The sequence below is a fragment of the Micrasema longulum genome, unplaced genomic scaffold (genome assembly GCF_059751315.1).
Source record: "Micrasema longulum isolate JH-2025_06_02 unplaced genomic scaffold, ASM5975131v1 h1tg000222l, whole genome shotgun sequence".
NCBI lineage: Eukaryota > Metazoa > Arthropoda > Insecta > Trichoptera > Brachycentridae > Micrasema > Micrasema longulum.
In genome coordinates this window covers 958,280-971,337 of record NW_028277427.1, presented here as the reverse complement: position 1 = coordinate 971,337, position 13,058 = coordinate 958,280, and the positions used below count along the sequence as shown (strand labels likewise).

Here is a 13,058-nt window from a genome sequence, read left to right as displayed (position 1 = left end):
CTTTTTTTCTAATGGGCCAAAAATCCTCTTAACATGCGTCTGAACATATTTAAAGACTATCTCATACGAGCGCGGTGCTTTATCGTTTGAACGACGCGCGTCGTGCAGATGAACACAATAGACAAGCATTTTAAGTCATTTACGTTGCTGGAATTTTGTCTTGTACGAAAAGCGCGTTATAGGGAAACCGCGTTACAGAAGGGTTGTTCGCAATTTTTGCTTCGCGTTATATGGAAACTGTGTTATAAGAATACTGCGTAATAGGAGGATTGACTGTATAGCAAATTTACCGGAAGGGAGTCTCTGAATTAAAATAATAATAATAATAATTAAAGTTTATTTACAAAAATAACAATTACTTTATCTCTACTACAAACATACTTGGGTAATAAATTTCTCTAGATCATGTCTAGTCTGCCTAACTAGGTACAACTTGTTTTAAGGCAGACATTTTTGTGCAAAAAATAAACAATGAAATTAGAACCTACTTGTTAATTTATTATACAGTTATACTATATTAATTTATTATTTAGGAATGTATTTTGAGTAAATTTTTCGATTTTTCTCGACCCAGTAACCAATTTTTTACAAATTTATTAAATTGAATCCAGATCATGGTTTTGCAATCTTTGGGTAACATATTGAATATTTTGGGGCCCAGAAACCTGAAATTTCTTTGCCCGAATTCAGAATTTGTGATAAGCAACATGACACATCCTCTAGTTTGACTTCTGGTAGTGTGGGAGTGTTCCTTTTGGGATTTGATGGAATAATTTACTTTCACAAATATTATTCTAAAAATGTATTATTCCCTTATATCTAAGATCTCAAATTCCTCAAATAACAATACGCTGGGGTACCTAAAGGGCTTTTTAAAAATTATTTTAATGATTGATTTTTGAGCAGATTCGAGAGGTTTTAATATCGACTTATTAGTGCCTCCCCATCCTATTATGCCGTAAGTTATAATTGAGTTACATAAAATAAAATATAATTGTTTGAGTTTAATTAGGGATAAGATGTTACGTATCAACTTGAAGATATGGGAAAGCTTTCTAATTTTTTGTGTTATATATTCTATGAATATTTATTTCTTTTGATTTTCTCAGTTCCAGAGTAATTTGTTCAAAACGTTTAAAAATTGAATTAAATAACTATTAATATGTTTAAACATGTTCAATTAATAAAAATTATAGTTCGTCAATATATGTAAGAGCCACGGTAGGGTTGATTTGACACACGTACAATTTTAGTTAAACTTAATTTAATTTACTACTGCAAATTTACATGTCGGAAGTATCTTTTTGTCAATCTGAAAATCGTTTTCATTCGATTTCTGTTTTCCTAGTTCTAAGAGCAATTGGTCGAAATCTGCAAACTTAGATGTGTCAACAACAAGTTCTGTCGATGGTTCTATGGTCAAGTGACAAAGTTTGCTGAAGTGGATATTCGGGTGACTATTTGCTCGCTTTGTGGCAAGACTGGCAAGCTAGGGGTTATGTTTATTATGAACCCGGAAAGTATTCATGCGTAGCTGTTTGATTTGCAGAGTTCTAAATAAACACACGACCCGAGCGCTGTGATTGCGATATTCGGTAATAGGATTTGGGTCAAAGAACACAATTAACAAATAGGAAAAGGAAGGCTCCGGTTATACAACACATGATGTTCATCCTTGGTATTGATTCGAAAGGAGATGTTTCTAGAAGCGGAAATTCGTGCCTCAAACAAAACAATTTATTAGCTTACTTTGTATCGATTCCAATTTACGTGGGTAGACAATAATTTTGCCTAGAATTAATCGAGGAAATAAATAAATACCTCACATTTTCTTATTTATTTTATTAATAGGGAAATATCACATACTACGAACACCAATTAAAACATATGTGATGGATTTAGAATAATTAGTTGTATTTTCGAAATCAATATGGATATTGCGGAGAAATGTTTTCATATATAAATGGAAAAAAGAAATTCAATAAAAATACGTTCGTAGAAAAACGCGACGTGTTTGGCATTGGTTGTTGTGACGTCAAGACTCGTGATAATGTTAGAAATAAAATACAATAGCGAGGAATAAATAAACATGAATCGTGACGTATTAGGGGCGTGGCCGAAGGAATGGCCGTTTTTGCGGGAATTCAAAATTACAAATTTAAAAATATCTTTTATGCTACTAATAATGAGCTACATTTTTTTGCTGTACTGTATTTCATAGACCATTTTTAAAAAAAAAGGTTTTTTTGTCTTATTGCTATAATATCAAAGTGTACCAACAATTTATCCAAATTTTCATTTGTACATTCAATATTATTGTTAAAAAAAAACATAATTGACTGGTTTCTAAACTGAGAACGAAAAAATCTAGACATTAACCCTATGTTCCCTGGACATAAAAACTTATTTTTTAAACTAACATGCTTTAAATGATTACATGCTTTTCTTGTTTGTTTTTTTTTTTATTTCTTCTTACACAAAAAAATAGTGGAAAATGAAATTGAAGAAATATAGTGGTAGTTCGCCAGGGAATTGTGATATAAAAAATTGTTATTTTCACAATAAATTTAACAATGATAATATTAACAAAAAAATCAAACCACAAAAATATTTGGAAAAAGAACTGACTTGTTGTTATAGTTATAATATTGTGGTTTGTAAAGGAGTAGTAATTTTACAACACCAAACGGATGACAGCTTAACGTAAAACTAATCCCTACGAGTAATTTTTTGAAAATAATTACTTGAAATTGGCCGAAACCACTAAAAAATGACCAAATATGTGACAACAGACATTAGTTACATCGAATGTATTATCATATAAGAGAGATATATAAGTTATTATACACTTGGACAAATTTATACCGTCAGGGAGCAAAGGGTTAACAGGGCTTGTCTGTCCTATATTTGGCTGTTAGAGAGATCACCTTAACACGTGTAACATTTACTGTTCTGTACTGAAATATTTAGCATTATCTTCATTTTCCTATCTACACCAGTGGTGCATAGGACACTGCATTAGCATGATCTAGATCATATCTAGATCGTTTTTATTACTTGGAAGGTTAGATAATCAGTCTTACGCTTTAGGTGCCAGTGCAGAAAAATTCAAATAAAGAACAATGTTTTGAGTTTGTCCGAATTTTTGTAGACAAGGACTGGATTCAACTCTTTAGGGAGCTGTTAATATTAACAAAGTACAACAGATATGAAGAACATATTACAGAGAGGAATAAAGAAGTCTAGGCATTTACAGGGCTAATGTGTATCCAGGTAAAAGAGTCGGATGAATGTAGATGTCAAAATATAGGCAGAATGGTGAATGTTAAACAGTGTGTAAAGTGGCCACTTAAACCAGCCAATGAAAGGTCATAAGCCCTGTGGATGCCTAGACTTCCATATTCCTTTCTGTAAAATATTATTTATGTCTGTTGTAATATGTCAAATATAGAAGTTTATAACTATCTCAAATAAAAGACCAATAGTTTATTCTCCCCTGGTAATAATCGAACCCAGAACATATTGTCAAATAAACAATACAATATTTTGAGTTTGTCCATATGTTTGTAGACAAAATTCTGGATTTCTAAAATACTGGAAATACTGGATTAACAAATTACAACAGAGATAGAAAACATTTTAGAAAAGGAATGTGAAAGTCTAGGCATTTACAGGGCTTATGACATGTATTAATGTAACATTAACCATTTTTCCTATGTTAGTCTATTAATATTTCTTCAATTCTACCATCTGTTGATTTTTGTGGAGTTGAGCGCTTTAATATTGCATATTAAATGCCTGAAGTAATTTGTTAATCTTTACGACTCCCTAGGGAGTGAAATCCAATCCTTTGTCTACTAACATTTGGACAAATTCAAAATATTGTAATAAAACCGACTGGTCCAAGAAGAAGTTTAAAAAATGAAAAACTGTTTTCAGGCGTTGCCTAGTATGTGAAACAATTCGATCAGATGAATCTCTTCACAACAATAAAGGTTTCAGCTCTTTTACTTCACGAAAATCTTCAGATTAAAGAATTGAAGAAATTTGGACGTTCATAATTAGGCAAAATGGTGAATGTTACACAGTGTGTAAAGTGGCCGCTTAAAATACAAGAGTTACAACCTTCGGTCAAAGAGGATTGGCCTACTACTCGGTTAAAGTGTACAATCTACTTCCATTATCCATAAGGACAATTAGTAAGTTCTCACAATATAAAATTGCTATTAAGAAATGGATAGTGGAGTTAATTTGCACACGGATCGATGAGTGGATCAAGCAAAATAGGTAAAATGTGTGTACTATTTATAAAAACTTTTCTATTGGTCTATATAAATGATTATTTTAGTTTTTTATTGTTTATTATGTTAATGATAAATTAGGTTAATTGGATTAATTACGTTGTTTTTATTGTTATTATTATGTTAACTTTGTTAAATAAGTAATCTTGGGCATGTTTTACATTTTGTAAAATGTTTCCCTCGGCACGGGACACCCCAGTGAGGGAACATTATTCTGTATAAAAAAAAGAATACAAACAATGTAAAAGTATAAATAAATAAAAAAAACAAGCCAACGATAGGTCGTGAGCCCTGTAAATGCCTAGATTTTCATAATCCCTTCTCTAAAATGTTCTACCTTCCCATTGTATTAAAAAAAATACAATACGTATTTAATAAACAAAACGTATTAATTAACATTTTTAATCTCAGTTCAACATTAAAATTCTAAATTTTAACTCATGTTGCGTTCATTTCTGATTAAATTTCGATTTCGTGCACAAAATGCAAACATGACACTATATACAAAAGATTCAAAACTGTCGTCATACAAGCTTTATTTGGAGAAAGTAGCGGTTTTCAGAGGTGACATATTGTGAAGAGGGTTGTTCGAAGGCTCGATATATTTGATAGCGGCACCCCAGAGGTTGTACCAATAGCCTAAACCCCATAGAAATTACATCACACAAATCAGGGGGAAAGTTTGCCAAGCCCCAGAAGGATATCTGATACCGTACGCCTTACATAAAAATTAAACTATTCAATTTTCGTTAAACCCTATTTACCAGTGGCTCGTACAAATCGTGGTGGTAAATATTTACATGCCATAAATGATACACAACTATAATCCTTAAAATAAAGCCTAATTTAAATGACAGCTGCCAAACTAATGTGACTAGTGATGGGAAAGTACTGATTACTGACCATGTCCCGATCAAATCGATTTTATCAGTTTTTTTATGCAAACATGAAACTCTGTTTCCAAAAATTGATATAAAAACGCAAAAACACGCCTATTACAGTGTTTTTAAGACAATAATTCACCAAAAATAAGACATTTTATACTTTTTTTCATTATCAACATCAAATGAATTATTTTTTTATTCGATTGATTTACATTGATCAATTTGTCCCATTTCTAACATTTTTGCAAAATAATGTAACCTTGTGAGAACGACGTAAATAATAAGGTTTATTTTAGATTTGTAAGTTTTGAAGCTGATTTTATATAATTATGTTGATTTTTAATATAAAGCATTATATTAAAAAAAATAATTAACACGCCAGATACGAATGATTTTTCGCGTGTCAATATAAATCACCTCTTAGACGTTACTACAAAGTTATGCCGTAACTTTTGCTGACAACTGTCATTCTAATTAAGCTTTAATTTAATGACTATAGTTATGTACAATTTGTTAAAATATTTTTTTGTCTACCATTATCTACTTTAAATTATTACATTAAAAATACATACATACATTAAAAAAAGTTATGTATTGATTGTTTATCATTTGTATAAAACAGTACTAATGATTTTCTTGTCGTATTACTGTAAAATGTTTTATTATTTAATTTTGTTTTTTACATTTATCCTTGAATTGTTTAAACTTTCTACTAAATATGCTGTATAATTTTTAGGTAAATTTCTTAGATATATAAATCTTGTATAATTTTTAGGTTTAGATTTATTTATAAATCTTAGGTAAAAGGAAATTTATGTCTTTGAAAAAAAAAATATATTAAGCCAAATGTGCAAGTATTATATATTTTTGTAAAAGGCAGATTTGCCGTTTATGTTTATAAAATAATTAATAATAAAAAAAAAATTGACAAAGTCAAAAACATTACAACGGTTGTGTAATAACTACGTTCAATTATTATTGGTGGCCTACGTGATGCAGTGGTCAAGAGGCTTGACTCATACACGGAAGGTTCCGGGTTCAATTCCCGGCGAGAACACAAAAAAAGTCATTTTTCTTAAGCCTGAGTATTTTGTGATATAATTCACCACTGTAATTGGGCCTCATGGCCTGTTGCGGTGCAAAAAATAAAAAATAAACTTACCAAATCTGCGATATTCGCGACTTGTATGGCGTCGTGCACGACCTCGGCACGAGTGCTACCATTTCTCTTATCAAACATCGCCTTGTCGATGACAAGCGCTGTCTCTATATACTTCGTTGCCTCGCGCACGTCTCGTCTCTCCCGCTCCCTGTCGTGGCCGGCGTGTTCGTCGCGCGCGTCGTGCTCGTCGTGCGCGTCGTGCGGTTCGTGCATAACTTCTGCGCCGTGCAGGAGCGCGTCGAACGCCGCCATGTGCGCGTGGGCGTCCGCGTACGGGTCGCCCTCGTGCAAGCCACGCCAGAGGAACCGTTCGGTTGGTGGCGAGTCCGCTGCACGTTTGTACCTAGAATAGTAAACATTAGATTAATAATCATCATTATCAACATCAGCCTTCCAGAGGTCTCCGTCCATCGCCAGTTTATGCTATTGATGCCTTGCTGCCCTCATAATATCGTCGGGCTAACTTGCTTGTGGCCTGCCTGGATTTCTATAAGGGGTTCTCGGTCGTCATTACGTGCTTTCAGGAAGAAATAATGATAAAAAATAGAATAAGTGAAGTGCCTATGTTTTTACCGCTAGATCTTAATAAGGCAGCATCTAGCCACATTATCTCTGCACCTAGTCGTTCGTTTTTAAAACTGACAGTTGTGTCAGAGTTAAATTATTTCAATTCAAAATGTTCTTATTTCCTTTTCGTATTTATAAAGGCTTTAAAGAAAAAAATTGCCCACCTTGGAACGATAAAAATTAAAATTAATCGTAATCAAAGCAAAAATTGTTCGGTGGAACAACATTTTTGACACTTTCAATAAATAGATTTGTGAAACGGAGGGTATTTGAGCCCTCGGTACATATCGACGTACCTACCTCAAAACTTGAAAATAAAGGGTCGGTAGTGTATTTTTGTGATCGCTCGTGAGAATTTATCTTAAACTATGGTCATAATGAAGGTATGTTACTTTAGTGCTTAGATTTATATACTCGTATATACATATATATGTATACCGTGGCGTTCGCGTCCTATTGATTGTAAAAATAATAATGATATTTGTAACTTTTTTTTATTATCTTAAACCGCCCTGTTTTAATAAAGTAACACTTTTTGAACCACCTTAGATTGCTGGAATCCGTTGAAACCAGTAGAAATATTTTCTTTAATGACTTTTCGTTTTACATCAAGATTTCGGGACAATATCAAATTTCAGTCACCAGTTACGAAGCTCTTGATTACATGTGCTAATAATTGGGAGAAATATGAGAAAAATACTTTAGGTCGAATTATGACATAGAGCGTCAAAAAAAAACCCGTTCTCATGTAAAGTTAAAGAAAATCACATGTGTCGTTGTTCTACGATCATTGCGATATACTTGTTTAACCCCCTTACAGAAAATATTGTTCATAACATACAAAAGCGTTTTTTTAATAAATGTTGTTTTTCAAGGCAGTACCTGTGAGTTCTAGAGTCGTCAGGTTCTTCGGCCACAGCGGGTCCCACGTGCTTGGTCCGCCGTGACGTCTTCATCCGCAGCGCCAGGTTGCCCGAGTTGGCGCAGCCCTTGTTCGCCTTCGTGCGAGCTTCGAATATCACATGTGGGTGTTTCTGCTAAAACAAATGCCGGACAAAGCCGTGCAGTAACGGGATGTCAATGTGTGGAATGAGCGGTGTGCGAGATGAGAAACATAGCGGAAAGACAGCCATTTTGCAAGGACGCCATTTTGTGAGGACGCCATTTTGCAAGGACGCAATTTTGCAAGTACGCCATTTTATGTAAGTAATCAACAAATAAAAAATAAAATTGAGGTTAGACCTACATTTTGAAAATGCGTTTTAGAGTAAGTTTCTCATTTATCCAAAACCTTCATGTTTATTATAGAAAGAACTTTGTAAAAATGTCCTTAAGATTGAAAAAAAAAAATCAATACACAATTTTGAATTACCTTTTCTTACTGCTTTTTAAAAAGGACATTTAATTTTATAATAAAGATACCAGTCTCTAAGATGATGAAGATGGTGAAAGCGATGAAACTGGTCAGTGGTTATTCCAAATTTGAAGACTAGTACTTTATTTCTATGATATAATCCTTTTATGTCCTATTTTGTTTTGCTTTAAGTGCATTAAATATTTTAGTAATAAATAATATAATATAATATTATTTGGGTAAATATCAATGAGTGTTAAAAGGCGACATATAAAAAATACAGGTAATATTCATATGAAAGTTATCAAATATTGGTTTTTTTTTAACCAGCGAAGATACTACTATAAAAACATATATATTACGTGAAGTGCTTTAGAATGTTTGGTAAGCCTATGTAATTGTATTAGTGCCTGTCGGTGAACCGAGTAAAAATCCAATAAATAAACAAAGTTTATTAAATATTTTATATATTTGTATATTCATAAAGTAAACAGTGAGATTGAACGTCTTGACTTCACGTACAAATCGAGATCTGCTACAGTTTAGTGCTACTGACAATTAGCTTTTAACCTTTTATAGAAGATATAATTTGTTTTGATTTACGTCCAGCAAACCTATTAAAATATGTTCTTTTTTAAGATAATAAACCCATTGCATTAAAAAAACCTGAGCGGAAGATTGATCTACGGTGTACGTTATTACGGTATTTTTTATAATAATACTTATTATTGATACCGAATATGAGAAAATAAAGACCTCAATTCTATCATTAATCAAATCGGCATTAACTTCGAAGAATAAAGAAGAAATATATAATATAATATATCGAAGGAATACTTTGTTCTTAGACCACTAGAGTGAAATGTTGATTTTATAAACACCTGTAGATAAAAGAATCTGTGCCTTCCAAAACTAATTGTGCTTTGAAATAAACTCAATTGGTCTAAGAATAAAGAGTTTTATTACCACAACTCTGGTGATATTTTTATATGCCACTTTGTTCTAGGTGTCTTTTTAAGGGTTAAATATGTTTTCAGGGACGTAATCACCACATAAATATTTAATTGTATGACGCCGACGTTCTTTTTCTTAAAAACATAATAAACTTCGAATGCGCGTTTCCTACTATAGAATGTTAACGTTATTGGCCTGTTAGCTGACCAATCATCAACCTAGTAAATGAGGCATTGATCGAGCGAATCAATGTCACAATAGTTATGTCATTACTTTATCCCACAGTCACGATGTGAAGTCAAAAAATTGTGGCGCCTTCAATAAGAAAGTATGGAATTAAAGATCACATAGCCGATTGACTTCATTCATGTGACTTTAAGCGATATGCTTACGCAGTATATTCGTAATAATAAAAAACATTTGGTGACAAATTAAACAGCAGAATACATCTGCGACACTCAATTGGTTGTGCCTCACTCGCCCGGCTAAACTCGGCTCCGCCTGATTTACTCAAATAAATGTTTCAACTTTTACGTTTGTTTTTTAAATTATATTTATTTATTTAATGTCAGGTAAACGTAACATCTCGTTCATCTTGAGGTCAATAAATCTCCACTCGATTTCCTTTCGCACGATTTAATTTTTACCTGAGGGTTGCTGAATATTTTTATGATAAATCCAAAAGAATATAGGTAATGAATATTAATCCACCTTAATTTTACCGTGCACTGTGAATTGGACGATACTTTTAAAACGGGTCTCATTAATTGTCTAGCGAAAAGTGTGTATGCGGTACGCCTCAAGAAGATTTTATACCTGGCTTCATTTTTAGCTAAGGTAAAAACTTTAACCGGTGATATTCTGTTACAGCCCCCTATCAGAGTGCAAAAAACCTTATTCTGTATTTACGAAGCCATCCCATTTCCATTATAATTACCGTTGAACAGGACATAATCAGTAACTTCTGTCATCGTATGTAAGATATTGTATTACATCTCAAACTTGACGCATCACCTATTAATTATAGCCATACATCCGCCGATCGATATATTCGACTGAATTGTAATAATTAAAACACAAATTTAATCAAACTAATTTACGTGTACGATTTAAAAGTTAGGATAGTAATTAGTATCTTCTCCATGATAAACAATATATTAAAAATAAATATCCGTAAACAATATACGAGGTGTGGCAGAAAAGTAATGAGACAGATTTTTTATTTACAAAAGTTTATATTTTTTTCAAACATCAATGTTATCCCCTTCAAAGTTGTTCCCTTTGGCAACTACACACCGAAAGAGACGTTGTTCCCACTATTGGTAGTAGCGCTGGAAGTCTTCAACCAATATAGTCTTTAGCATGTCTGTTACACTCTCAATATTTTCTAAAGTTCCGAAATGACGTCCTTTGAGGACATTTTTCAGTTTAGGGAAAAGGAAGAAGTCACAGGCACTGAGGTCAGGTAAATAAGAGGGCTGGGGAACCACAGGAATACCTTTAGAGGTCAAACATTCTGTTATGGAGAGGGAGAGGAGTTCTGCTCAATTGTGAGGTTTTTCGGCAACATCTTGGCACAGATCTTTCTCATGTGTAAATGTTCAGTCAAAATTTGATGAACGATAAAACGGTTTAAATTAAATTGTTTACTCAACATTATTAATGATAACTGACGGTCTGATCTCACAAGAGTGTTCATACGTTCGATGTTTTCGTCGGTTTTCGAAGTTGAAGGCATCCCTAAACGATGTTCGTCTTCAACGTGTTCTCTGCCTTCCAAAAATGATTTGTGCCACCGAAAAACCTGTGCTAGGGATATAGAATGTTCCCCATAGGCCTGTTTTAACTTTTCAAACGTCACACTTGCCGATTCTCCAAGCTTAACACAAAATTTAATGGCACAACGTTTCTCCAAATTCCGCTGTTCCATTTTGCGTGACACACAACCAAAACACAACTTCACTAAAAGCAGCCACAAAAATCACGTGGTTAACGTAAGGAGTTGAAACTCGCACTGAGCTATGGGAGGTTACTGATACACGTGCTCTATAAAGGGCAACAACGCAGTTAGAAAAAAAATATTACAAGAAAATACTATATTGTATAAATAATCGGGTTGTGGTCCTGTGACTAGTGATACGGACTAACAGATCAGAGGTCCGAGGTTCAAACCTCACTTACCCAAACTTGATTCCCATTTTCTACTAGTGGGTTTTATTTTATTTGGGATTTATACAGCTATTACATAAAAAAATAAGTAGAAATATATTAACAATACTAGAGCTCATTAAAAAAAAATCACCGTAAATTGAATAATATATATGAAAAGAGTTTACGTAATTGTATGTGTGTGACGTTTGTACCCATGTGTGTGTATGTGAATGTGTGTATGCGTGAATGAATAAGGGAAAGGGTGCATGTGCGTAAGTATAAAATAAAAAACTTGTAATTAGATTGAAAAGAGTACAGGAAAGAGCTTGGTAAAAAGTGTGACTATAAAAAAAATTAATTGTTTGTACCTACTTTCGAAACCTTTTTGTTGAAATTTGAGCCAAGAAATATTATAAATTGTATTTTTTAAAAGTATGGTAAATTTCAAGTTGTGTACAACGCGTAGAAAATGGGCCCAAAATTAAAAAAATATTTTGGTAAATCATAAATACAAAACATTACAAATTTTGTACTGATTTTTCCGGCTGTTAAATACATCTGTAAACTCATTGTCTTTATAATTGTAGATATTATTAACATATATCTTTGTACAATAAATTTAGTATTCATATATATCTTAACCACTAAGCCACAGACTATGGCTTGGTGGGGTATATGATTTAAAATGTAAAATAAAAAAAAAATGTTATAAGTGTGTAATGTACCCATTAAAATTGATAAAATAAAACAAAAAATTATTCATATCAATCCATTCAAGGAAATATCCTTGGTATCTCTTAATTTTTTCCACCTGTTGAATTTGATAAAAAACATAAAATTTTATCTCTGGGTATTTTGATAACCCCTAGTGGATTAAATCTTGTAGGTACTCAATAAATACGTGGATACCAAATATGTTTCTAGACGCTCGAGCTTGCCCTTAAGATACAAGAGACTGAATCGAAATACGAGTATGTTCTTGATTTCTCTTATAAGTAGATTCAATAGATGGTTTCAGGTTCAAATATCAAAATCTAGGAACCCTTTGGCTCTTGATACCTATCGTTTATTTCTCAAATGAAACCGAAGTGGTTGTAACTATTAGGTGCTCTACAAAATGTAGGTAAATAAATATAACTATTAACTGTATTTACTGAAATTATTTACGAGGTAAAGAAGACATATTAATGATCTTTGCCCGACCACACTTTTAATGAATTTCATACCTTATAAATTTACAATCAAAATGTTATTTTAATATTATTTCTTCGGTTACTTTTGATAATTTATTTTTCACTGATCTATTTGTGCAAGCTTCATCCAAAGATTAATTATTATAACTTGATTTATAATCGACACAAAACTTGACGAGCTAATATGTGTGTTTTTTTGGCTGGATGAAAGATATTATTTTGTATCCGACTAAAGTCACATGCCGCCTCGCTATATCGCTTATCAGCTGGAGGGAGAGTCTTGAACAAGAACATCTCACGAAACGCAAAACTGGCCAACAGAGGGCGCTGACAAAACGTTATTGAACAAGAACATAAAATAGCCTCCAAACTTATACCTGCCGTTTAATCTTTAATTCTTGAAAACTCAATGAAAAATAAATCTTGTACACGTGCTACATGGCCAAACCGACGTAGCACCCTTTTTTTGACTTATTTTTATTTATCTAATGC

At 32.7% G+C, this 13,058-nt stretch overlaps 1 protein-coding gene across 1 annotated transcript in view; it reads right to left on the bottom strand.

Annotated features, from left to right (window-relative positions):
* mmd (disintegrin and metalloproteinase domain-containing protein mind-meld) overlaps window positions 1-13,058 on the bottom strand; it is a 673,422-nt gene that overhangs the window by 41,847 nt on the left and 618,517 nt on the right. Inside the window, exons 9-10 of the mRNA XM_088243654.1 lie at window positions 7,797-7,948; window positions 6,348-6,690 (exon numbers count right to left, since the gene is read on the bottom strand). Of these exons, the coding sequence (XP_088099780.1) occupies window positions 6,348-6,690; window positions 7,797-7,948 (495 nt within the window). The remainder of the gene's footprint in view (window positions 1-6,347; window positions 6,691-7,796; window positions 7,949-13,058) is intronic.